This window comes from Melospiza georgiana, chromosome 1 (assembly GCF_028018845.1).
Source record: "Melospiza georgiana isolate bMelGeo1 chromosome 1, bMelGeo1.pri, whole genome shotgun sequence".
In the NCBI taxonomy this organism is placed as follows: Eukaryota; Metazoa; Chordata; class Aves; order Passeriformes; family Passerellidae; genus Melospiza; species Melospiza georgiana.
In genome coordinates, this window is record NC_080430.1 from 71341345 (window position 1) to 71366456 (window position 25112).

Below are 25112 nucleotides of genomic sequence, written 5' to 3' on the forward strand. Positions count from 1 at the left end.
ATGAAAGGACAATTCCAGTGCATATTCTGAGTATATATATATATATGTTACTCCTACAATACACCTATAGGCAGTATTCTAATTATTAATAGAAAGACCCACTATTACATATTTCCCTTAATTCACAGTTCAACCTTTTGTTCACCTAAATCTCTGTCACTCCCAATTAAACTCCAATATTCTATCTGCAGAGTCTGAACAATTTTTTTGTCCCTGTCCATGCCTAATAATTTAGCAAACTGCTGTACTGAAGCTCTTCATTACGTACAAGGTCTTTTTTCTCTTATTTCAAGGTCTCATTTGCAGCACCTTGAAAGTATCCACCATTTTGAACCTGAATGGTTCAAAAATGGTTCAAAATGGTTAACCAAAATGGTAAAAACTTTTGAATTTTAAAACAGATTTTAATTGGACAAAGTGCTATAAAAAAAGTACAGATTTTAATTGGACAAAGTACTATAAAAATGTTTTAAAAAGCCACAAAAGGAACTTTTAAAGCCAAGCATAACCCATATAAAAAAACCAAAAAAAACAAAATCACTCCAAAAATCCCCTAAATCATTCCCATGCTGCAGCTTGTCTTTTCTGTATCATTTGCTAATGCCTGATAATCACTTTCTACAGGGAGGGCCTTTTTCTCTTGCAGTTTGTACTCTAATCACCTTCCTCTGCCTTCTCTTTAGTGTACTCCTATATACTTCATTCCTATTCCATTTTATCACATCTGTTTTCCACTGCTTTTCTCCCTGAACTTCTTAATTAATGTTTCTTTTGTTTACCACTCTTTGCATAATCAACACAAGGCATTCCTTTCCCTTCCTTCTCAGCCATCAGGCTGCAAGGGTTGTAAATCCCAACAAGTCAGACCAATGTCAAATGCTTCAGCTTCAAAATTAAAATACATATCAATTTGCACATGTTTAAAGAAAACATTTAAAGAAACCAAAGGTATGAATAAAAGAGAGATCCATAATGTCGCAGAGCCTTTCTGCATACACAACAGTATTATTAGGATCATATCAGGACGTCTTTTATTTTAAAGCATCCTAATAGCTTTTATCACTTCTAGTGACAAATATTCCTGTATCTAGTAATGGCTATTGCTAATTTTTTGCTTATTCACTCTCTTTCTTAGTTTACAATTGTCTTTTTTCACTACCTTGTACAACTTCTCAATACTTATTTATTCCATTTGCAAATGTGAGTTCAGCTAAACTACATGGTATTAAAGTTTATTTTATAGAAATAAACCTCACATTGCTCTAATTTATCAAGAAAATTATGGAAGATTTTCCATTGAGAAGGCATTCTTTAATTAAACCCAGAACGTTCATCTATAGTCAGAACTGTGCTGTCAACCATAGCACAAGGGCAGACCAGGCTTTTCCTCTCTTTCCCCTCTGCACAATGTAACCCCTCAATTCCTCCACACAACTACTTGTTTTACTGCTCAGTGATAGGTCTCTCAAACTGGTGCTTGCCATAATCTTCCTGCTTCTCCTGCAATGAACCTGGGAGATCAAGAACAATGAACTAGGCTTGATATGCTTGCCCAAAGATTTCCTAATTCCCTCCCTCTATGAAAGATTTTTTCCTAGCTGTATCTATGTTTCTCATTTATTTCTTTACAAATGAAACTTTAGGTTTCAGTAATAGATTTTCTAATGTTTTCAGGAAAAAACATTTAAAATATAACATGATTGGTCTTCTATTGAACAAACATCCAAATAGACAACTCTAAATTAAGCAAATTCTAAACTAATGCAGTTTAAGTTTCTATATGATAATTCTTAATCTATCATATGGATAATGTCTGAACCATAAGTAGCGACTCAAGAGAATCAGCTAACAAAGCACTCACTGCTAGCTGCTGTGCAGCACAGTGGTAAGAAGGATTGTTATGGGGTTTTTAATTTACAAAAAGATGAGGGAGAGTGGAAGAGTGACAGAAAATCTCCTAGTAACACATTGGAATACTGTCCATAGTATGATGGTCCAAATTTTGTCAGGGTCTGGAAAACTGAGGAACATGAAAGAATTACCTGTCAGAAGTTACACCAAAGGCTAAAGAAAAATACTTTAAGAGATAAAACCTCCACCTTATTAAAAAAAATTGGGTTAGGACTTTGAAAAGAAAGAAAAATATATATTCAAACTAGGAAAGAAATGTACAGCCAGAGGCTGGATGGTGGTGTGGGTCTGCTAGAAACCCCATATGGATTTTGGGAAAGTGCAGCTTTCTCATCAGAACAAGGTAACAATAGACACTGCAGACTTTTTTCCAATGCGCTCCCCCTCACAAACAAAAGTATTCAGCAGAGGAGACCTTAGTAATAATTTAATTTTAAATAGCCTTTTGTTTGGTAGAGCTGGCATCTTGATTGAGAAAAGTATTCCTGATGCTATTTCTAAGAGTTGGGATGGTTTGAAGGGTGTCCCATTTAAAGACCCCTAATTTCCTTTATCATTCACTATAAAGTTACTATTTCAGACAAAAATGTCATAAATTCCACCGTACTTAAGAACTAAAGTAAAGAAGACTGTGTGCTGGAAAACAATATTAGTATTTCAATAAAATAAACTAGCTGATGTGGTATAATAAATCACATTTTACAGTGCAATTTTAGCAACAGATAGCAATCTAATATCCTTAAAAGCCCCGTGAAACTCAAATGCAACAGTAGGTATTCCGTAACTACAATGAATAAATCTGAAGCCTTAGGTTATTTACCAATCTTCAAAATCTAAACATCACTGAGGTTCAATATATCAGGCTTTTAGATTATCTACAGTTCTAATTGATGATCCAAAATAGAGGATTATCAAGTAGGATACAACTCCCACTAACAACTCAGAGTACCGAATAGAATACTAGCAGCTAATAGATGTATGTGCTTTTAAATCTTTCCCTGCCCTGCAAACCATTAAACTTCCCTGGAATTCACAAAGACACATAGAGAGAAAAGCACTAAAGAAGTGGATTAAAGGCATTTGGTACTCACTTGTCTATCTCAATACCGAGCGGATTAGCTGGACGTAAGGACAAGGGGGGAATCCCTTTGTTCCTGTCAGTGCGCATGTCATAATAGTTCATTTCATCCACCCAGACAGCAGACTGATCCAAGATACCTAGAGAAAACAAAGCACAGATCCTTAAAACAACAAGGGCAGTCCAGCACCATCAACTTCTAACATACTGAATTAATTTGAAAAATCCTGATAAATATAAAATGCATGCCTAGGTAATATATTGAAAGATACATGGCAAAACAACCTGGATGCAATTATGCTAAATTATTTTATTATAGCTGCTGAAAAGGTATTCATGGCTGGGCATCAAACATTATCCTTTTGCAGAGTGCACAGTTTCACGTACATCAGAAGCTTTTTCCTGACCACAAAGTATTAGTATTTTCATTCCTGCAAGTATTTTGGTTTCTATCCAAAGCTTGTTATCTGCTACTTTCCAAAGAGCAATTAACTGAAAGTCTTCTCATTTGCATATTTTAGGGAAACTTCCTTTTCTGTCCCATTTGCTATCCAAAAGGTAACTGAACTTTGGCCACATGCCAAGATAAATGACTTCAAGGACACAGAACTGACTTTGCTTCCAGTGCCTTAGCACAGACAATGCATAAAGGTGAGGCACAATATGTCCTGCAATCTCAGCTGAAAATGGAGCCAGCCATACCCTTAGCCTTGCCCTCCTTTAACATATCCATCAGATGCAACACCAGAAATTACTCCATCCCCACATTTTCCCACATTTTCAAATATGAATTCTTCTCTCACATTGCCAAAAGCTCCACTGTGTAACATTTGCACTTATACATTTCACCTTTCTATTATTAAGATATTAGTGCAGCTTGGGAGAAATCACATGTTATTTAACCGTCACTGAAGAGCTGAGAATAAGAGCTTAAAACAGTTCTTGTGGGAACTCTTGTGTTAGGAAAGATAACCAGCTCATCAATGAGGGGTTCTGAGAGAAACATTTTCAATCCACAGGGCATTTAGACTGGATTCTAGGTTAAGCAGAGGTCCTGGAGTGCTTGGCAAAATAATTTCAATGGTTAAGCATCTCATGAGAAATACTTAAGACTTTGTCTTGCAGGATGGTTTGAATTACAAATAAGAAATGTCACTGATGACTCAACTTTCTTTAAAGCATTAACTGTCAGCTCAGGATTTAGGTGTAAAGCTCATGAGCTGGTCCAGACTTTGTATTTATCTACTACACTTAGGAGTAATTACTAGATCTGTTATTAAGTTTTCTAAAATTTCAGAAGTTTAGAACTATTCCATAAAGAAAAGGATAAAGATCCTTCATCGCTGCAGATTTTATCAAGATATTGAGATAGAAACTCAGAGTATAGGTAAAATTATTCCTATCTCTCTCTATATATGGATATTTCATTTATATACTCTGCATTTTCTAAACAACTGAAAATTGTCCTGAAGTGGATCCATTTCAAACATACATTTTTTACGAAGAGGCATTCAGTCATATATTTTCTTAGCAAAGAAAATAGATGTGGATTTGAACAAGAAATATACCTATTTTTTCAGGTTTAAGAAGTTTGAAGGAAACAGTTGAAGTTCCTTTGCCACCAGACTTTGTAGTAACAATAATGTCTCCCTTGTCATTTTTAGCTTGTCCAACTCGACACACAATTTTACTGGCAGACATCCATTCTGCAGTGAGGAGACAGTTGTGCCCACAGATTGTTAAACCTGGGAAGAGAAAAAAAAAGAAATATAATTCTATTAATAGAAGTATGTTTTGAAATTCTGCAATGCAAATTCATTTATGATGCTACATGTGTTTTACATAAATATATACTCTTTCACCAGTCCCCTACAGTCAATTACAGTCAAGGAAACACAAATACATTTTTCAGATGTTTCCTAGGTGACTTCAGGTCTTTTGTCCCAGTGACAATTCATGAGATACAAGCAGAGCAGTTTGAAACTTATTTAATCTCTTCCACCACTTTTGGGCTACTGCAACTTTTATTTCACATAGAACAATTGATTTTCAGTCTGCAAGACACTGGAGAACTGCTGTTAAGTATTGCATTTCTGTGAAACTTCCCTTAAAAGCTGCACACAGCAAACTTTTCAAAAGTTCAGTCTATATGACTTTGCACAGAAAAAAAAAAAAGACTCTCTGTAAAATATTTACAATGAACAATGTTTCTTCAACCTTATTTGTTTAGCAGTACTTCAGTGGATGCAGAAGGCTGTTTTGGCTGAAGTAGTATTAATTGACAAATATTCCATCCCAACCTCTTCTATAAAAAATCCACAATGCAAGACGGATTCTTATTAATAAACTGCCCTTGTTATATGAAAGAATAATCATGTAATGCTCATCTATCCCCTATTCTTCACTTTCTCACAAGAAGGATGACAAACTATGAAATACAAGGAGGTCTTTTCTCATAGGAAGAGACTGACAAGCTTCAGTGCTCAAGAACACCTCTCATGACTTAAGAGCCAAGGTGCACCTTAATCTAAGGTCCAAGGCTTCCTGAGATTTCACATCAAATCGGTCTGATCAATCAAATCAATCATGAACTGATCACAACCAACTGATTGGTTCTGGTCAGATCAGGACTCTGGATGCTGGAATAGATGTATTATTTTCTCAGATCTAGAACAATTTCCATATTCATAGCTGGAGTTCTGCTGTCCTGGAAAACTGGCAAGATCCTAACTGCTCCAGTATCAATTTGAAGAACAACTCCATTAGGTTCTTCTTAAATAAAACCCTTAGCCAAAAACATTTTGCCTTATGTCCAAAAGAACAAGGCTGTACTAGTGTGTTGGCTGTATTGGAGTATAATTTAGTCAGGCAGAGCAGTTCCTCCCCTGCTGGCTTGACTTTTGTTTTTAATTTCTAGAAAGCTCTGACCAATTTAGAAAATACTTAGAGACAGAAAAAGGTCAGCATATGTGGCTTAGTACCAAAGCTTCACACTTATTTTGTCTCACAATTTAAGTCTCTGACATGACACAGCAGAGAAATTTGGCAGTTTTCATGGCTGTCAGACATAAAAATGCATTACTCCCTGCCAAAAACTATTTTGAAAATGAAATCCAAAAATGAAAAAAATGGAAAGGCACTGAAACTTATTACAACTGAAATTAATTTTACTCGAGAAAGGACAGTAGATTTGCTTCTTAAATATTCTTTCTGAATAAAATGTGGAGAGTGGGATGAAATAGGATATACAAACAGAAAGGCTTAAAAAATATTTTGCCTATTTACTCATAAAATTTTAATCAGGTTTTATTTTCATGGGGGAAAGAAAAAACCCCATATATAAGGATGCATATTACATACATGCAATAATATAACCTTATGCTATATGATTATATTATTACATCTCTTAGAGTTTTATGCTTGCATCTTCTCTAAAGGAAAAAAGATTGTGATAGGAACTAACACTAACTGAAACACTTTGCCCAAACAATTTATAAAGATGTTTTCACCCCGTATTTTCTGAATTTATGGTTCAATTGAACGATACTTTAAAATCGAGAACTAAGCTATAGTAACTGTTTCAAGATCCTTGTATCAATTATTGTCTATTCATCAGAGGTTCCAAAAGCTCTCAAGACATCAAGATACAAGGTCTAATACTTTTGAAATGGTAGGAAATGGTCTTTGCCTGTATCTTAAAAATGCAAAAGGAACTTAAGTCTCTATCAAGATTTTATATACCATATGAAACAGTAATGGCACAACACAATTTCTAAAACAAATAAAGGCATGTTGGGGGAAAAGTTTTGATAGCACAGTTACCACATTTCTTTCTCTAGAAATAGGAAACTCCCCTTAAAGTAAAACTTAATTTGAATTCGTTGCATGGTATAAAGAAAGATCTCTGAGAACATCATTCTCAGCTTCTAGCTTTTATATGCCTTTCTATAAATAGCCATAAGTAATACTCTTCTGGAGACTTTCTGATTTTATTTAAGCTCATATATGGACAATTTTACAATGTCTAAAAAATACAGCTACAAATGCCTTAAAAGACAAGTTAAACCATGAAAACACATATGTTACAGGTTCCTCCTGGATCTGACTTTTTGTACCATGAGCTATAGAGTTACAAATAAAAAGTTCATTTGCTTTCAAAGATACAAAGAGATTACTATAAGGCTCTCTCTTAAATGAAACCAAAAGAATGTTCTTCTATAATGCGATACTGTGTTTATATACAGAAAAAATGTTTCTTGCTTTTTATTTTACACTAATGCATCTCAAACTTTTTAAACTTTATAAAGACCTCACTCAAACTTGCTTAACTCTCATGCCTACAAAGCCTCACTTTTCCAATTACTTTCATTCAGTAATAGGGAATATTTACATGACTAATTTAACCATTAAAAGAAATCTTTACCTATCTGGGGCCTTAGTCACTTACTGGAGAAAGCTGACAACTGAGCTAAGGAGAAAACAAGGCAATGCCTTATTTATTTTTACCTCAAAGCATAAAATTATTAGCAGCTGTGTGTTACAAATATTACTCTGAAAGAAATATAAGAAGAAATATCAGCAGCTGGTCAGCTGTAATACCGAGGTGCAGCTCAGGATACGTCTTCCTTCCAAGAACATAGCACTGATCATTTCTAAGAGGATCATACCAATGAACTAACAAGGCTATTGAAGTACATCAGCCACACAAACACACAGAAATATACTCACCCCTAACATCATCAGTTACTTGAGGATTTCTCAATATGAATTCTATAGTGTACTGCAACCTCACCTAGCAGCTCAGGAAAATACTATTTCTCCTGGTGAGAGACAGCAAACTGAAATGGAGTGGAAAATGTAGTAGCTTATGCTTGGCCATAAAGCTCATTGTGGTGGCCGTGAATGGAATTTGTGAACTTTGGTTTACAGCCATGAAGCGAAATATTTTTTCTAGCAAAGCCAAACAAAATTCCAATGGCCTTCAGAGGAGTCGTGATTCCACAACAAATTAGACAAATTGCCTCTAACATGACTACTGAAGTACACATATGCATGACTTACAAAAAAAATAAGGGAAATTCCAGTAGTTATAGTTAACTTGGATTTCCAGGAACCTCTACTGAGTCTTTTTTGAAAGGCTTAAGAAAATGATGCAGCTATAGGATACAAACCTCTAATGGATAAATAGCTCAGCAACATAGAAACAGGGTTACAGTATATGATGTGATTTGACTGAGGAAAGTTCCACATGGTATATGCCAAGATCACTTATGTTCAGTACACTTATACATGACAAGATAAAGAGGTTATAAAGTTTGCTGATGATTTTCTTTTATTCAGAGCATGAAGACCATAAATCCCAGAAAAATGCAAGCCAGAACTTACTAGGTTGAGTGATGCACTATAATGTAGATATTATAACACAACGGCTGAAATTCACTGAACAAAGACAAGATGCATGCAGGCAAAACTTTAAATTCATAGATGGCACCCTCAAACTGACTACTAATCCTCATGCATTTAATCATGGAACTATAGTAGGCAGAACAACAAAAACATTAGCTTGATTCTCAGTAGGAGTTACAAAGAAAACAGAACTCTACGGCCGAAACACAAAACAAAAGTGAAAGTACAGCGTTGTGCCACAGGGCATTCACATCCTGAACAGTGCACACAACCAAGATGTGACACCCACGACTGGCAGTGAAAGTAAAAGAGATTCACTGAACAGCAAGAAGAAAGGCCAAGGATACATGCAGAAAAATTAAATAAGCTAAGACATTTCAGCCTGAAAAGGAAGCAAGAGAGCAGTAATGAACAAGGTCTGTGACCAGGAGAATCAGTGAAAAGATCTTGTCCCCTCCTCCAGCACAGGAGCTACGACGATTCTGATGAAATTACTATGCTAAAAATCAAAACAGTAATGAAAAGGGTTCTTCACATATTGTGTAGCTAAATCACTGAACCTGCTTTATCATAACTGCTGCAGATATACAAACTGACTTTAACTCAAGGCATAGCAATGTCTTGGTTTAGGGCAAATATGGGAGAAAATCCCCAATGACTTTCTGAATACACTGAAAACACTTCTGACACGAACATTACAAAGGGGAAATTCTCAGTTCCTGAGAAAGTAACAAAAGAGCATCTCATTACATCTACCCTCTTCTAGTACACTGCAAAAAGCATTTTATGTTCAGCACAGGATGCTGACTCAGATTAAGGGTTCATCTAAAAAGGCAGAGTCAGTCTGGTTGGTTACACATTGGGTAGTATCTCTGAATTTATGAATTCAAGTGCATATTAGTGTAAAGAGCATTCAACATAGATTCTATCATGCAAAAAATTAATCTCTAATCATATCCAAAATGTTACCTTCTGCCATACCAAAAGGGTGATTTTTCAACTTACCTAGGAGGTCTGTAGGTCCAGTTCCCAAATTTTCTCCTCTAATTGTCACTTTTGTCCACGCGATGCCTTCATTGGGAGAGATACCGGTTACCAGCGGGGGCTGCCGTGCTCGAGACATGATGAATTTTCAGTTACTGCAATCTGAGCTGCTTTTATCTGTTTATCAAGAAACAATAAATTGAAACTCCATTAATTATATAAAAATTATTAAAATAATTTTAACCTGTTCTTCACAAATTGTAGGGAAATACAAATATAAATATGGAACACCACTCAAAGTCTTTTTTGACACAGTCATAAAACAATAAAGAAAAATTATACCTTCTTTGCACTTTTTAAAAAGTTAAATATAGGTTTCTGAAAGAAAAAGTCTACTCAGAGAAATATTAAACTTTCTGAATGCTTAATGAATATGTAGACACAGACTTCAAATTACTTATGTAATAGACTCATTTGAATTCTGACAACTTCTATTTGAAAATTATTATTGTACTCCTTAGGAAGTTCAGAACTGTTAATCTAAGATAAGTAATAGACTATGATTACATATTTGGACAACTTCTCCATCAAAATAAGACCTACTGACATAGACAGTCCCATGTGAGGAAGCACTTGGCACTTATTTGTATAAAGCATCATTGTTAACATGCACTGAGAAAATTAGAACATGACTTGCAAATACTACACTAGCAGAGACCATCAACAAAACAAATAACACCCAAACATATCAACAAAAATGTACATAAAATTATTGAAGAAGCATTTCCAGAAGAGTGCTCCTTTGCACCTGAAATTGAGTCAACTCAGACCAGTTTAATTAATTGTGTCATTAATGAGTTCTGTAGCTCAAACACAAATATGGTACTGATGTAATGTGGTCTACATTTAGTTTACTATGCAACTGATTGCAAATGCATATTTTTTATTAGCAGTTTCCTTTGTGTAGCTCTGCAGCTATAAACACCTATAAGAACCTGAGTGTATATATTGTATATATATGTGTGTATATATATATATATATATATATATATATATATATATATATAAAATTAGTATAATCTGAATTACAAGTCTTATTAAAAACCACCACCATTCCAAAACCTCAGTTACACACACACATACCACTTTAGTGTAAACAATTTTGGAAGTTCAGGTTGGTAAAAAATACGTGGAATGTACGTCAAGTTTCATAAGGCTCCCCTTAGCTATTGTTTTTTTTACCCAAAATGTATTTTCTACTTTTATTTGCAAATGTTAAGTCCATGAAACCAAGAAGCTCTCTAAACCATCTCTAACAATAAATAGCAGCAAAACTGCAGTTTCCAAGTCCCTGCAGTTAAGACGTACTAGAATTAAGACACACTTGTTTCAGCTACTTCTGCATATACAAAACACTTTCATTGTATCAAGATACCCCATGCTCCTACACAGCCTCCCCACATTTTTCACCGGTGGTATCTAGATCTGACACAAGAATCAAAGAAGCTCCCACCAGCTGATTTCATTCTTCACATTCCAAAGCTGGAACACACACTGAAAATTAAGATGGAAATAGACAAGGCAGGAACTGGAAAGATGATTTTATGCTAAAAGTAATCAAATACTACCCTCAGAACAGGGTCTCCTGTCTCTGTCTGTCCATACCAAAGATGCATAGCATGTCACCTGTAACAAAACTCAGAATTCTGATCCAACTTCAGAGTCCACAGCCACACATGAAGTCAGTGTGAAATGCATCCTGAATACAGGGAATACTGCACAATGTTCTGAAATATTGAGGTCCTAAACAACCACCTCAATTCCATAAATATGTCTGTTTTCGAATGTCTGTTTCTTGGTTTTACATATTTAAAACAGGAATACCATCACTTATTTCAAAAGATACTTTTGAAAACAAATTCATTAACAAAGAAAAGGGATTTAGATACCCTGAACACAACAAAAGTATTAATATCTTCAGAGAGTTTTTCACACTGAACAGTGTGTGTTATTAATTAATAACAGATGTAAATTCATGTTGAACAAGCAAGACCATAGTAAATTGCACTATGTCAGCCATGTCCAGAGTAGGACAAGGATGGTAAGGGCCCATGATAACACACACAATGCATATCTAGTTTGGCTTTGTATCTTTCCGTGGCAAACTTCATAATACTTCTTGACATTAAAAATTCCATAATGTGTTTAATAAATCATTGGTTTCTCTGTTTTTTTTTTTTTGTTTTTTTTTTTTGCAAATAACCAACTATGAAAAAGGAATTAAGTTATATAGGTACTCTTAATAGTCTTACATGTAAATTACTGGAACATTTTACATGAAACCAACACGAGACTGGAGAAGCAAGTAGTCAACAGATGGAGGCCATAAGGGTAGAACAGCACTCAAGAAAAGAACTGTATCACCAGATTACAAAGAAATCAGCTGACAGTCATTTCCAGCTATGGAAGAGAAGGCTGTGCTCTGTTCCAGTGGCCTACTCCTACTTCTTTCACTGAACCGGCTTCTCCTTCTCCTCCTCTCTCGCACAGAGACAGTCCCTGCTTCACCCAAAAACTGAAGCCAGGTCCTCATCTTGCAGACAAACTGTTTCTGCCCCATCCTGTTGATGGTCCCTCTGACTTTTCACCCGTAAGTTCAAGCAGGGAGGGAGAAGGATGTTACTATTCCATCCTGCTTTCAAATCCAGACACTTCGGTAATTCCTCTTACCTCGCTTTGCCTATTCCAAGCCTTCTTGTCCAGACACATCATCTGCACAACTATTGATCCACTTAGCACACGTGAAAAGGACAGACCTTGTCTTTTGTCAACATCCCTAATCTTGGAGTCACAAGGTTTGCCCAGCTTTCCTCTCATCTGTGCTGCATTCAAAACTATAGCACTGCCCAACAAAACAGCGGGCAGCACAAGAGAAATAGGATGCTAGAGAAAAATAAGGTCTATAATTTTACCAGGAGGGAGGAGAATAAGCTGCATGTATTCCTCACAATCTCATCTATGTAGTCTTTGCAGCTTTTCTCACAGATCCTCAGCAGAGCTCAAGGATACACAACAGCTGTAAAGCAACAGTGGTGTTAGGCCCTTCCAGGCACACAACCACCTTCTGCAGGAAGCAACATGTGTCTAGATACCAGTTAGTCAATACAAAACACCTCTTTTATTTTGGAGCAATTTTTTGTAAATATTTATGTGGAATATTAATCAGTAAAAGTGATGTAAAAAAGCCATCTTCAGGAACATCAGGTAATATGGAGAGGAAAAAACCTTGAGAAAAACAAGTAAAATAGAAGCTACTGTGGTATTATTTGTGTGGTATTGTTTGGTTGACCCCTTCCCAAACGTTATAGTTCCCTTGCATTGCAGCTATTGTTGCTTCCAAAATACCCAGGCACACAGGTAATTGGCTTGTCTCAATACCAAAACTCAAAAGTAATATTACAACATCTTTTTCTGGATTTCAGAAATCAGCACTAGATCCCTCTTCATGATGGGCTAAATAAATGTAATAAAAACACTGAGCCTCCTGAGATCTAGTATTTCTTCTAAAGTATTTCCATACTTACTGCAGAATTGCTTTAAAATACCTCACTGGAATGAGAATACCACAGTAAATCTGAACACAATTCAAAGCACTACAACACTGAGATGCTCTATGATTATTATTTTTAAACAGCAAATGCTTTCATTTATTTCAAAGACTGGAACTATTTGTAATATGCCATTATTATAAATATCAAGCAAATGCTTGGGAGCCTTCAATTCATTTATATTTCCTCTCCTTAGGACAGATGTCCATAGCTAACATGACTGAGGTGCTTACTGGGAAGCCTAGCTACTATACTGCTGTGGCTAGTTCCTAAATTTCTTAAAAAATATTTTAAGGCAAATCTGACAAAAAATTACTTTTTCATTTGACAAAACATGACAACCACCTAATTCTGAGCTTTTGTTGCAATTCTGTATGCTTCTCTAAAGATAAAATCTATTCTTTATGAAATATGTATTACACATAAAATAGTATTTTTATTAAAACAGCCCTCTTCCTGAAAGACTGATTCTCATGCAGACAAGGAGAGTGCAGAAAGACAGTTTCTACACAAGATCTTTCCTCTCAGGAGCCAGACTCACTGAAGAGGTTTCAACAAGACTGTTTTTTACAATGGACAATCTTCTACATTAGCAGAACGCTCTCTCTCTCTCTTTATTTCTCTCCACCCTTTTTTTAAACCTAATTTCCTCACAGTATCTCCCCAACAATTTAATGTGGATATCTGATTGACTGCTCCCACGATCTTGCCCATACCATTCTATTATTCTGTCACAATTCTTGTTATAAAAGCACAAGGAGTTAGAAAACCTCTGCAAAGACCACCTACTACAAAGTCTTCTTGAAAAATGCCTTTCATAAACAACATCTTTGTCTTTGCACCAGTTTCTCAAATAAACTGTCCTCTCACAAAGGTTTGGTTAAAAAAAAAATCCAGACAATTCTGAGCATTAAAAGCTTGCTAAAGAGAGGACATCTTCCATCTTTATCCTAAGAAAACCCACTTGAAAATAAATAATGAACCAATGAAATATGCCCCAGCATAAGGGAAAGCACAAGTCTATTTGGTTTTGGGGTTTTTTTTAGTATTGTAAGCCTTCAGTTTTATGTTGTTTTGAAATGAGAGTTCTTATACAGTTTTCCTCATTCAACTTTCAATGGCAAACACAGAAGGGACCCAAAATAAAATGCCAAGAGCTACCATACCTGTTCTGTTAAGCAAACTACTTTCTACATTTTACTACACTCTGGAAGTACCACCAAAATCAGAAATACATGAACAACCAAAGTTCAGGATTGAAGACTATTAAATTGGCTGGTAATTTCAAAGGAAAACTACAAACATCTTGAAGGCATGGAACTCTGGAAGGCGAGTAACAGTATGCTGCCACCTTACAAATTTCGCCAGTGGGAAAAACTAGCAGTTGAAGTGTTTTAAAACAGAGTTTCTGACTTCTAAAACAAAATAGCAAGATGGTTCCAGTGACTCAAAATTCAATTTAAATAAAGTTTTCAGTGATACTTTGTTACAGACACTGAACTTAAAAGATTCTCTTGGAGGAAGGCAGACTCAAAGTCAATGCAAGTTTCATGGTCATCTAGCAAAGGGAATCAAAGCTATCAAGAAGGGAGGGAAGAAAAACCCAATTTGTCATCATTGAGAAAGTCTAAGTTACAAGAAAGTGTTTAAACCTTCAGATATCAAATATTTATTTGCTCTTAATCATATATATGTGACAGAATACAATTAAAAAATGGTGAGGCAGGAACAGCAAAGCATCACCCATGTGCAAATCACAGTATGCTTCAGATGTTGTTTACTTAAAACAACAACAAAAAAACACAAGAAAATCAACCTGAAAACAATAAGTGAGTTACACTAACATCACAGCATTGAATGATTCCCAAATGAAAAGATTTATGACATGCCTTTTTAAACAAGCTATAAATACTCAGATCCCAGAATATAGGTGATGGCCTTTTAACCTTAAACCACACAAACTTCTGCTTCTAGTACATAAATCTAATAATTTGTTTTCACTAGAAAACCCAGAGTCTCCTGAGTACAACACACTATGACAAAGTCAGTGAAGGGACACGACAAATGACTCCAAGAAGAACGACAAAGCAAAATGCTTCCTGGATGTTTGTACTCAAAACCATTACAAAATGATGAAAAACACTACTACAACCTTTTCTGCGCTTTATCTTCCCAACAATATAAATTCAGACAGACAATCTACATAAACCAAGAATTAAAAGCATCCAAAAAGCAGCACTGTGAAAATAACTGACATTTATTAACCCCTCTGGAGATCTTCAGTGCCCTAGAATTGCCACAGCCTTCAACACTGCATTAATAATATAAAGTCCATTCCTGCAAGCCTGCCAGAAAAGACTGGGAAGTGAATAAGCTAAACAATGCTGAAATTCCAAGTGATATTAAGAATCTATGCATGTTTATTTAAATAATAAAAGAAGACTTGTCAATTTAAACAAGAAGCGCTCACGAATCTTACATTTAGGGGGAAAGAAACTCTTCATAACACCACTAAGCTACTTATAATGAAAAGATGAACAAACATAAAAAAGTGGGTAATTTCACTGTCACACAGAAAACACAAAGCCTCATTTGTCTTGCCCTGTCATATCCGGCGTGTTGATTCAAGCCAATATTAACACTGACAAACATGTTAACCTACAATGTTACATGCCAAAAATCAGCTCCAATTTGGGAAGATGTGCAAGTTTTGTGACAGAGAGGGCAAACAACTACAAAGAAGACTTGCAGTATTAAATGACATAATATGATACTCTGTGCTTTTTCAAAAGGCTCCTGAATATTCCAATCAGCCACAAAGGGCACACTAGACATTTTAGTTTTAGGGTGGGCAAGGAATGAGCGCAGCAGTTTTGCTTTCACCGCAACAATCTTCGCAGATTCCCTTCAGTATCTCAGAGGTCTCGCTTGCCTTAACCCAGCAAGGTACATCTTCATGGCCGTGTATCTTGACGGAGTGAAAGCAAAATAATCCCAGCACTCAGCGATGCCATTACCCTTCCTCAGTCACAAGGGATTAAAAGGCTCGGAGCCGGGGCAGACGCTGGGAGAGCCCTGGGCAGAGCGGCTCCCCGCCCGCCGCAGCCTGGGCCGCAGCTGCGAGGGATTGACACCGCTGACGGTGGAACCCGGCTCGGGAGAAACTCCGGGCACAGTTCCGGCATCCGAAATAAATTAAAGTAAACAGTGTTGCTCTCCCTCATCCACCCTGTTAGCAGCCTCTCGGTTGAGCTGGAGACCACACACCCAGACCACACAGCACCAGCTGAACTCACTCGCACGCAACATCTAGAAGCTGTCACTCTGCTGGCTATGGGGAGGGGAGAGAGAGGGGGGCCGGAGTGCGAGTGTGTGTGTTTAGAGAAGCTGCTTGCTCTCTCCTCCCATCATTGCAGCTGCTTATGTTCTGTGTGCTTGGGAAGGAGGGAAAGAAGGAGGGATAAGAAAAAAGACCTATAAAGCTCGCTAAGAAAACACACTGGCCTTGGCCTTTTGTAGTAATGATTTCCACTCCTCCTGTACTAGTTTAGTAGCTGATGAAGGGCTAACAAAGCATCCATTTAACATCAATTAACCTTCTATCTATCACACGTCAAAAAAAATTAGACTAGTATAAATCCATTTCCTTGTACATTTTAAATTACAGCATCCTGTCAATTACAATGTGAAAAATACCTATATATTGATCTATTTTTACATCAGGAGTTCTGAGATGTTATTTATTTGGAGAGGGGAGAGATATTCACCACAAAAATCAACCACACAGATGACATTATGACATCAAAATGCTGAATTTTCTCCAAAAACATTCCATTGTAAAATGAAGTTTTATTTGTTAGCATCATATACCATAAACAACCTGAAGGAAGTCAATGAGCCAACATATAACACTGAGTTTGTAACTCACCAGCAGCAAGAAGTAAAAATAGCAAAACACTAAAAATAGATTAAAACCAACAATAGTCTATAATACAGATGAACAGAGACTTTTAAAAGGAGGGGGAATTCTTTGTTTCTTTAAGCTCACAAATAATTTCACGTGCCAATTATGTCACCTGTTCAAACAGAGAAAGCGGAATAAAATGTTTGAGGACTCATAAAATCTATTTCACTGAGTTGACTTTAAAAAAAGATTTCCTTCCCTCTGCTCTGCTACCATGAACACACATACCTCCCCCATCAAGCTCACCAGCACACAAATTTAATTTCATACATACACATCTGGACAGCCCAGAACCACAGCCACATTTTCACCTCAGTTCAAAATCTTTTTACCTAAGTGACAATGACAATCTCCAAGTGCCACTACTAAACAAAACCATCAAAACTGCAATAATCCAAATGTCAGTAACAGCCCTATAAACTTGGATGAATATGTCTGTGTTTATAAAAACCTTGAGAAAAAAATTCAAAAAATATTTCACCTTACCAAATACATTTTAAAAAATGTCAGCTTCAAAGTTCTATAACTTCACACTGAAAATAATTTATTCCCCCAATTAATTAATTAGATCAATATGCTGGTTTATACCAGTTCTTGAATGAACAGTTTTGCTCATGTATTCAATGTAACAGCACCTATTCATGACCAAAACTCAAGTCAAACCAATTTAAGTGTTCTGAATGTCTATTTTGGTCATACTGGCTTGCCTAGAAAAGGTCAATAGCATAGAAGAAAATATAATTAAAGAAAGTTTGAACACAGATGTTTCTCCCCAAAATTTCCGCTACTTTCCCTATAAATTACCTTGCAACTCCCCAGAAACTAATTCATCTACTTGTTAAAAGCTTCCGTATTTACTGTGTGACACATCACTATAATCTAGCAACATTGTAAAGTCCTAAACATCTATATATAAACATATATATAAAAAAGTCAGCTCAGCTTTATACAAAACCATATCACAGATGGCCATAAATCTCCCATTAATTTCTAAATTCTCACAAAGCACATCTTCCTACATCTGCTTCCACCTCCAACATTCTGCAATGTTTGCTTCATCCAGAAGTCATTATCCTACTCTCTCTTCCAGCTAAGCCATTCATCCCTCTTTTGTTCCAAAGCTATGATTAATTTTTTGTACATCATTTAATTATTAGGAAAATGGTAAAAAAATCTTAATATCTCATTATCATTTAATCTTATGTTATTCACAGGCAGAAATTAGAAAACAATACTTCAAGCATCAAAATCTTTCAAATATGTTTATGCTAATGCATTCAGAAAGATCCAGAAGTTCAGAAAAATAAACTAAATGAATCCCAAAGGGATGAATTTTTTTCTAGAAAAAAGAAACAAGACACCACAGATTTTTTTTTCTAAGCCCTGTAACTATATACAATATTCTCTATAAAAACACTATATAACCACTGTAATTACACAGTTCACATGGTCGAAGCTTTAACTTGGATGCTTGTATGTAAGACTGCAACACTTACACTTACTGTGTGACTATTTTAACAGTTCCTTTTGTTTCAAAAATATTTAAAAGATGAGACATACACTTGTGTTACTGAGATTATAGTATTTTTCATGTTCTCTCCCTGACACCTCTTTCTGGCCTTTGCTCAGGGATGTACTCAAGCCATATGCTAGAGCGTTTTTCTCAATTCACATGGTCCAACACACACTCAATACTTCCCTGACAGACTGTGTGCACAGGTATTTTTCTAACAAAAGCCTCTCTTTGCCTTATGAGTCTTCATTTCTACTTGTCTGCCTAAAATCCCATCTCCTGTGTGGAGTGATCACACTTACAGAGTAGTGAGGTTGTCTTGTGAGAAACACAATCTCCCTTGCCTTCTCTTCCAAGGAAACATACAAAGAACCCATCTGCTATACACATAGCTTCTGAATTTTTTGCCAAAAATCCAATGCTTAGTTTTCCAGCAAGAACCTGTTAAAACCGCTGTGACATTTGAAATGTCACAAGACTCACAGAATTCCCAAACAGAAAACTGAAAGTAACTGCTTTTTTAATTGAGACATTTCATGAGTATCTCAAAAAAAAATAGTTTAGTTTATTCTCAATGCAAAAGTGGCTATTTAAAAAGGAACTTTTACTTAAAATAGTCTTAATCGTTAACTACTGCAGGCTTTTTGCTGAACCTCCAAACATAGGGGTACATGGTTTCTGGGTTATCAACAGTGTCAAAGGAAAAAAAAAATACAAGTCTAAATATACCTAAAAATCCTTGATTTATACTGTAATCTGATCCACGGACACTTTTACACTGCCAGAGACCCCACTGGTTTCTGCACAATATAGCTTAAGCATAGTCTTCGAGAATAAAACTGAAAATCTGGGAATCTGCAGTTCTGTTAAGGTCAAGGGAAAATCAGACCCCTTAAGGACCTGGTGTCTCAGAAACTTTGTTTTCCTTAAAAACAAAGCAAGGAAAATTAGAAAGGAAACATGGGCTTTCACACTCATCACCAGACGTAATCACAGTATTTTCTAATGAAAATGCTGAACATACTTTCTGCAGATTAGTAACGTCAGTAGTCAAGAAAAGGCTACACAGACCAAGTTTTTTTTGCAGGAAAAATCACTAAATACTTCCAAAATAATATAAAAAGTACAATTACAAAGAATTTCTCCAGAGGAGTGGTGAACCTGGTGTTGTTTAATATAGTAAACACGTATCTTACCTTTCCCTATGCAAAGCCTGTAACCCGGCAGTCACGCGATAAATAATTATTTGCAAGCATTTCTGTCATTACTTGGTGTCTAGGGAGGTTGCTTCAGGCGGATTTGGAGGTTGTTTTTTTTTCTCCAGGGTATCAGAAAAATGATTTCTTTCTCCCTGCTGCCTTTCCCTTCTCTTTATAACTTTCAACACTGGGAGAATAACCCACATGCTTTTGAACAGAAATACTGATTGAAATTCCCTAAAATAATTTTCAGAGTAAAGCACAAAATTTTTTATCAGCCAGATTTTTGAACTCGCACTTTGCAAGCTGTAAACACAGACCTCTGCTTTCATGTTCAGCACAAAAGATGAAAAATAAATCTGACGTGACTGCACTGTGCATGTGCTGTCTCATCATCCCTCATCCTCCAAGCACCTTTACAAACAAGATTCCCTCCATTACCAAACACCATATTTCTCCCCTGGGAAAAGTAATTTGAAAGACAATGTTGCACAGCCCAGATTTACAGAATGTAGGTGGTCCAAGACAGAAGGTCAAAGTTAAGCTGAAGAGCTAACATCTGACTTCTGCTAAAAGACACTAATTCAGCTGTTTTCAGATTTCGAACATTCAAGCTGGCTTCAAGTACAGCAGTAGGTTCCGCTCTGTCTGAAAAACTCACATAGAAAGTAAATTCACTGAAACATCTACAGTTCTCTGAGTACTATTTTCCAGTCCCTGACAGTAAAATGAAGTACTTCTGACTTCTCTTGCAGAAGGTTTTCTTTGCCTGTTTGTATAAATAAATAGTGACCTATAGGCATTCAAAATACATGCAGGTAGTGTCTGTACGTGCTTCACAAGCTTTTTTCCTCAGGTACAAAACTCTAACTGTATTATTTCATGGATATCTTCCATAGTTGTCAGAATCTATGTTTTAAGAACACCTTTTATATTCAGTCTTCTGTCACCATCCTATCAAGATAAATACTTTTTTCTTTTCATTCTTTATTGGTTTGTTTTTTTTTTTCCTTTTAAGTGAAGTCGGAAAGCCAAAAAGTGCAGTATAAACAGAATTAAAATAACTCAAAACTGATGTTTCATTTCAAGTACAGTGATTAAGGCTTACTGAATTTACAGCTAAACATATCACTACATTGAAAGAAATTGATTAAATATGGTTCAATATAACATAAGAGAAAGTTTTGATTAATAAATGAGGTCAGTGGCCTCTGCCTTTCTAGTCAACCTACTTATTTTGCTTTAGTCCAGCTTCTCTGGGAAGAGCAGTGTAATAAAGAATGGATTGCATCAGTGGATACAGTTTCATTCTAATAGGACCTCAGGAAAACAACTGGTGAATTACAGATTTTAATGTCTTTACTGTCCAGTTTTGCCCCAAATGCTCTCAACAGCTAGCATAAAACCCTGGATCACTCTCACAAGAAATCCTGCAATTTTAGATTTCTTGTACTGTTCATGACTTAGAACTTTACTTTTTTAAAATTCATTTGGAATTCCATTAACCTAAACTGCTACTTAGCTCTAAAATATTAAGAGGCAATTAGAGCATTAAAAACATCCCCAAACCATCAAGTCTGTAAAAACATTTCCATTTATTGAATGAAGACCAGAAAAATACAACACAACTTTATACTTTTTTTTAAAAGCCAGCATAAGTTTGATGGATAGCAATCTTCTAATTAAATTGCTTCACCTCTGACACATTCTAAAATATGTTTTCCATAAAGAAAACCACCCTTACCATTACAACTTAAAATAATTTTCACTGAGATAAGTCCGACCAGTATAATGAAATCACCGCATCTGTTTTAAATGATGTTGCAGACAACAGAAATTGCACCTAAATAAAGGAGTGGGCATAAACCACAAAAATCGTAAACTAAGCTATCCATAGGAAAGAAATCAGCAACAAGACATGCCTCTTGCTGCTTATTGCTGGGTGCAAGCTGGGATAAGATACAATAAAAACAGGGAAGTAAGAATTATAGAGCATTCCTTCTTCAGGTGAGCAAAATGTAAAGGAAAAAAAGGGACTTGTTTTTCTAAGCCACGAATTTGTTTATTTACAGTCCTTTAACTGTTCTGACAACTTCATCATAAGCAAAACCAAATCAGCAAAAGCAAAAACAAAACCAAAAAAGTTTACAGCAGTGAAACGCAGAGAAATCATTAATGGAGAAAGGAGACAGTTTACTTGTTGTAAGAATGATCAGAAAACCTGGAAAACTGAAGAGAGATTATGATTTTAACTACATTTTAAGCAATGAATATTTGGAGTTTAGGTTTAATCTGATGTTCTGTCAGAGCTAGGATTGCTTAATATTATACTGGATTTTGACTCAGAGCTTTTGAGTCTATGGCTAGAAACTGTACCTGCAACAAGCAAGGAAATTGCAGGAGGAAGACTATTTAAAAAAAACAGTAAAACTGGACAGAATGGGAAACTTTTCTGGAAGTAAGATCATCCCAAATTTCAGATGTCGACGCCTTGCTAAGAGAACATTTTCAGGTTCTTAATTAGGATATTGATGAGGCAAGGAGGAAAGATGTTTGGTCACCCAGCTCATGGACACTTGTGGACTGCAAGGCAGTACAAATGAGGCAGAAATGTAGCACCGGGTAGGAAGTTAAAAAAAAATCCCAAGTCTCAGAGAAGCGTAATATCTCCAGACAGACATGGATGAAAGCAACCATCTCTCAACCAACATGTTATTTCAATTCCTCCCACATTCCTTACCCTGTTATTTTCCTATTGCACTTGCCTAGGTACTCAGTCATTTTGGGGAGCTGTATTTGAAACTTGACGGCACAACTAAATGCAAAGACAAAAAAGAAAAAAAACTAAAACAAAAAATAAAATCAGTCCTGCAAATAACCACCTTCTCAGCAAGTCCTACAAAGTAACCAGCTTCGACTCACCTCTCTACCCTGCTTATTTCCTCTATCCCCCACCCAGCACACCCACACTTCACTGAGCCGAACGACCCCATCATTTCACAGGGTCGGACTGGATGATGAGTTTTTTCCAACCTCACTGACTCTGGCACCTCGCACAGCTCCGGCCCTGCCCGTGCAGCCCGGCGGGCACCGGCGCTCCCCGGGCCGCTGGCAGACACGGGACACACAGGCTAAGGCCGCGGAGCCGCTGCTGCTACCGGGCTCGCAGGGACGGCGCCACCAGCGCCGGGCCCGACTCGCCCGAGCAGGGAGCGGCCCCAGCGGGACACCGAGAGCCCCGGGGAGCCGCAGGCGGCAGGAACCCCCGGCCCTGCCGGCAGCGCCCTGCTGGGGGGCTGGAAGGAGGAAGAGCCGCTGCAGCCGGGAAGTCACCGGGGGGCAGACGGCCGCAGACCAGCGACGCCCCCTGCGCCCCGAGAGCCACCGCCGACAGCTCGGTCCCCACGGAGCCGGGGCGGGGACGCTCGACCCCGCCCGGGGAGCGGAAGGCGGGGGGAGGCCGAAGGGAGGGGGACGGCCTCCGCCCCGGGGAGGCGGGAGAGGGGGGAAAGGGAAGGGGCCGGAGCTGCCCCGCGGCGCCCGAGGGGGGCCGGGGCGGGGGCCGGGGCCGGTCACTCACCGCCCGCCGCCGCTCGCATCCGGCACCTGCGGCCGCCCCGCTCCCGGCAGCGCCCCGCGCCCGCCGCCGCCGCCGCCAGGCGCCGCCAGCCGCCGCCCGAGCACATCGAGCGAGCGCCGAGCCACAGAGGCGGGTGCAGGGGGCAGCCAAGCTCCGAGACGCGCCCCTCCGGGAGCCACGCCCCTCTCGGAGACCCCGCCCCTCACGGAGACCCCGCCCCCTTTCCACCTCCCTCCCTCCCAACGCCGAGCGGGCGTCTCTGAAGGCCTCCGGGGGGGGAGTGCGGGTTGGTTCTGCCGTGGGTGAGAAGCAAAAGAAAAAATACAAACTTAATTATGACGGTCTTGAGTACGACAAGGATAACAATGACAGGACCCGAGGGAGGGGCCTGAAGTTGTGCCAGGGCAGGTTTAGGTTGGGTATCTGGGAAAGGTTCTTCATCCAGAGAGTGTTTGGGCGCTGGAACAGGATCCCCAGGCAGGGCAGTGATCACAGCACCAAGCCTGGCAGAGCTCAAGAAGTGCTTGTACAATGCTCTCAGATGCATGGTGTGACTCTGGCGACGGTGCTGTGCAGGGCCAGGAGTTGGTCCTGGTGATCCTTGTGGGTCCTCTCCAGCTCAGCACATTTGTTGTTCTGTGCACAACAGTAACAAATGATTACTAAACTGCTCCCAAGCAGATAATTAATGCTCCCAGCATTATCATCACTGTCCCTACAGGCAGAAACTCACCCAGCAGTAGTGCTGGGACTCCAGCCTGAGGTGCGAGGGAGGCTGCCCAGGGAGGGCATGGAGTCTCCCTCTCTGGAGATGTTCCGAACCCACCTGGACGCGTTCCTGTGTCACCTGCTCCGGGTGACCCTGCCTTGTCAGGAGGGCTGAACTGGATGCTCCAGAGGTCCCTTCCAACCCCAACCATTCAGTGACTCTGTGAGGGGAGGTGCAGAAGGATGGATGGGGGGCAAAATCCCAGGCACAAATACTCAGGCAGTGCTGTCAGCCCCAGGAAATAGAAATCTGTCCTCCTTTCGTGATAAACCAGTAAAAATGTTTCTTTTCAAACCCATTGTCTGCCTAGGGGGATTCTAAACACAAGGTCTTTACCTTATGGAAAGAATCAGTAGATCTCCTTTTTCATTTTTTGCTGGTACTCTTCGATGTATAACTTTGGTTGCAAAAACCAAATTCAGACAAAAATCTTACTGGGAAGGAGAGGAAAAGCAATGAGCCAAAAACAACCCCAAACCAAAACAAACAAACAAACAAAAAACAAAACAAAAAAAACAAACAGAAAAGAGGAATCCATTCCTCAGTTATGCTAACCCAGCCCAAAGCAGGACATTAATGGGAAAGCAAATTACCTTGGATAAAACCTTAAAGCACCATAAAAAGCATTATGGCCAAACCCCAACTTTCCTAACTTTTTTTTTCACAGGTTAAAGCTGCTCAGGTTAAATTAGTAGACTGGAATATGTCATACCATGAATAAGCAGTACTCTTCTGACTCTTTCCTCTTCTCTGTGAAACACTACTCAGTATCTTTTAGGGAAAAACAAAGGCAGATGATACCTATCTTTTCTGTAATTGTTTCCATAGTTGTAACTAGTAACTGCAGTTTTCTGCTGAGATCCAATGCAGAAAATGAGCTCCTTTGTTCTCCAAGAAAAGTAAAGTTGGCATCAGATTTTAAAAAAAGTGCAACCATTTGCCACCCATTTCAAAATTATATTTTTCCTCCCTGACAGCTTGTTTGAATTCTCTCATTGAATGCTTGTCATCAGCTGTGCCAAAGCAAACTGCTCCTTGAGAGGCTGGTGGGATCAGAAGGCCCCACCCAGCGTACCTGGGTCCCAGCCCAGCGCCCTCTG

The 25112-nt window shown here is 38.1% G+C and overlaps 1 protein-coding gene across 1 annotated transcript in view; it reads right to left on the minus strand.

The window, feature by feature from the left end:
- The window catches only part of EXOC2 (exocyst complex component 2), a 125369-nt gene extending 102063 nt beyond the window's left edge, over positions 1–23306 (minus strand). The window contains exons 1-4 of the mRNA XM_058030220.1: positions 23244–23306; positions 9401–9556; positions 4558–4734; positions 3003–3129 (exon numbers count right to left, since the gene is read on the minus strand). Of these exons, the coding sequence (XP_057886203.1) occupies positions 3003–3129; positions 4558–4734; positions 9401–9518 (422 nt within the window). The 5' untranslated portion in view covers positions 9519–9556; positions 23244–23306. The remainder of the gene's footprint in view (positions 1–3002; positions 3130–4557; positions 4735–9400; positions 9557–23243) is intronic.
- Positions 23307–25112: the final 1806 nt, after the last annotated feature.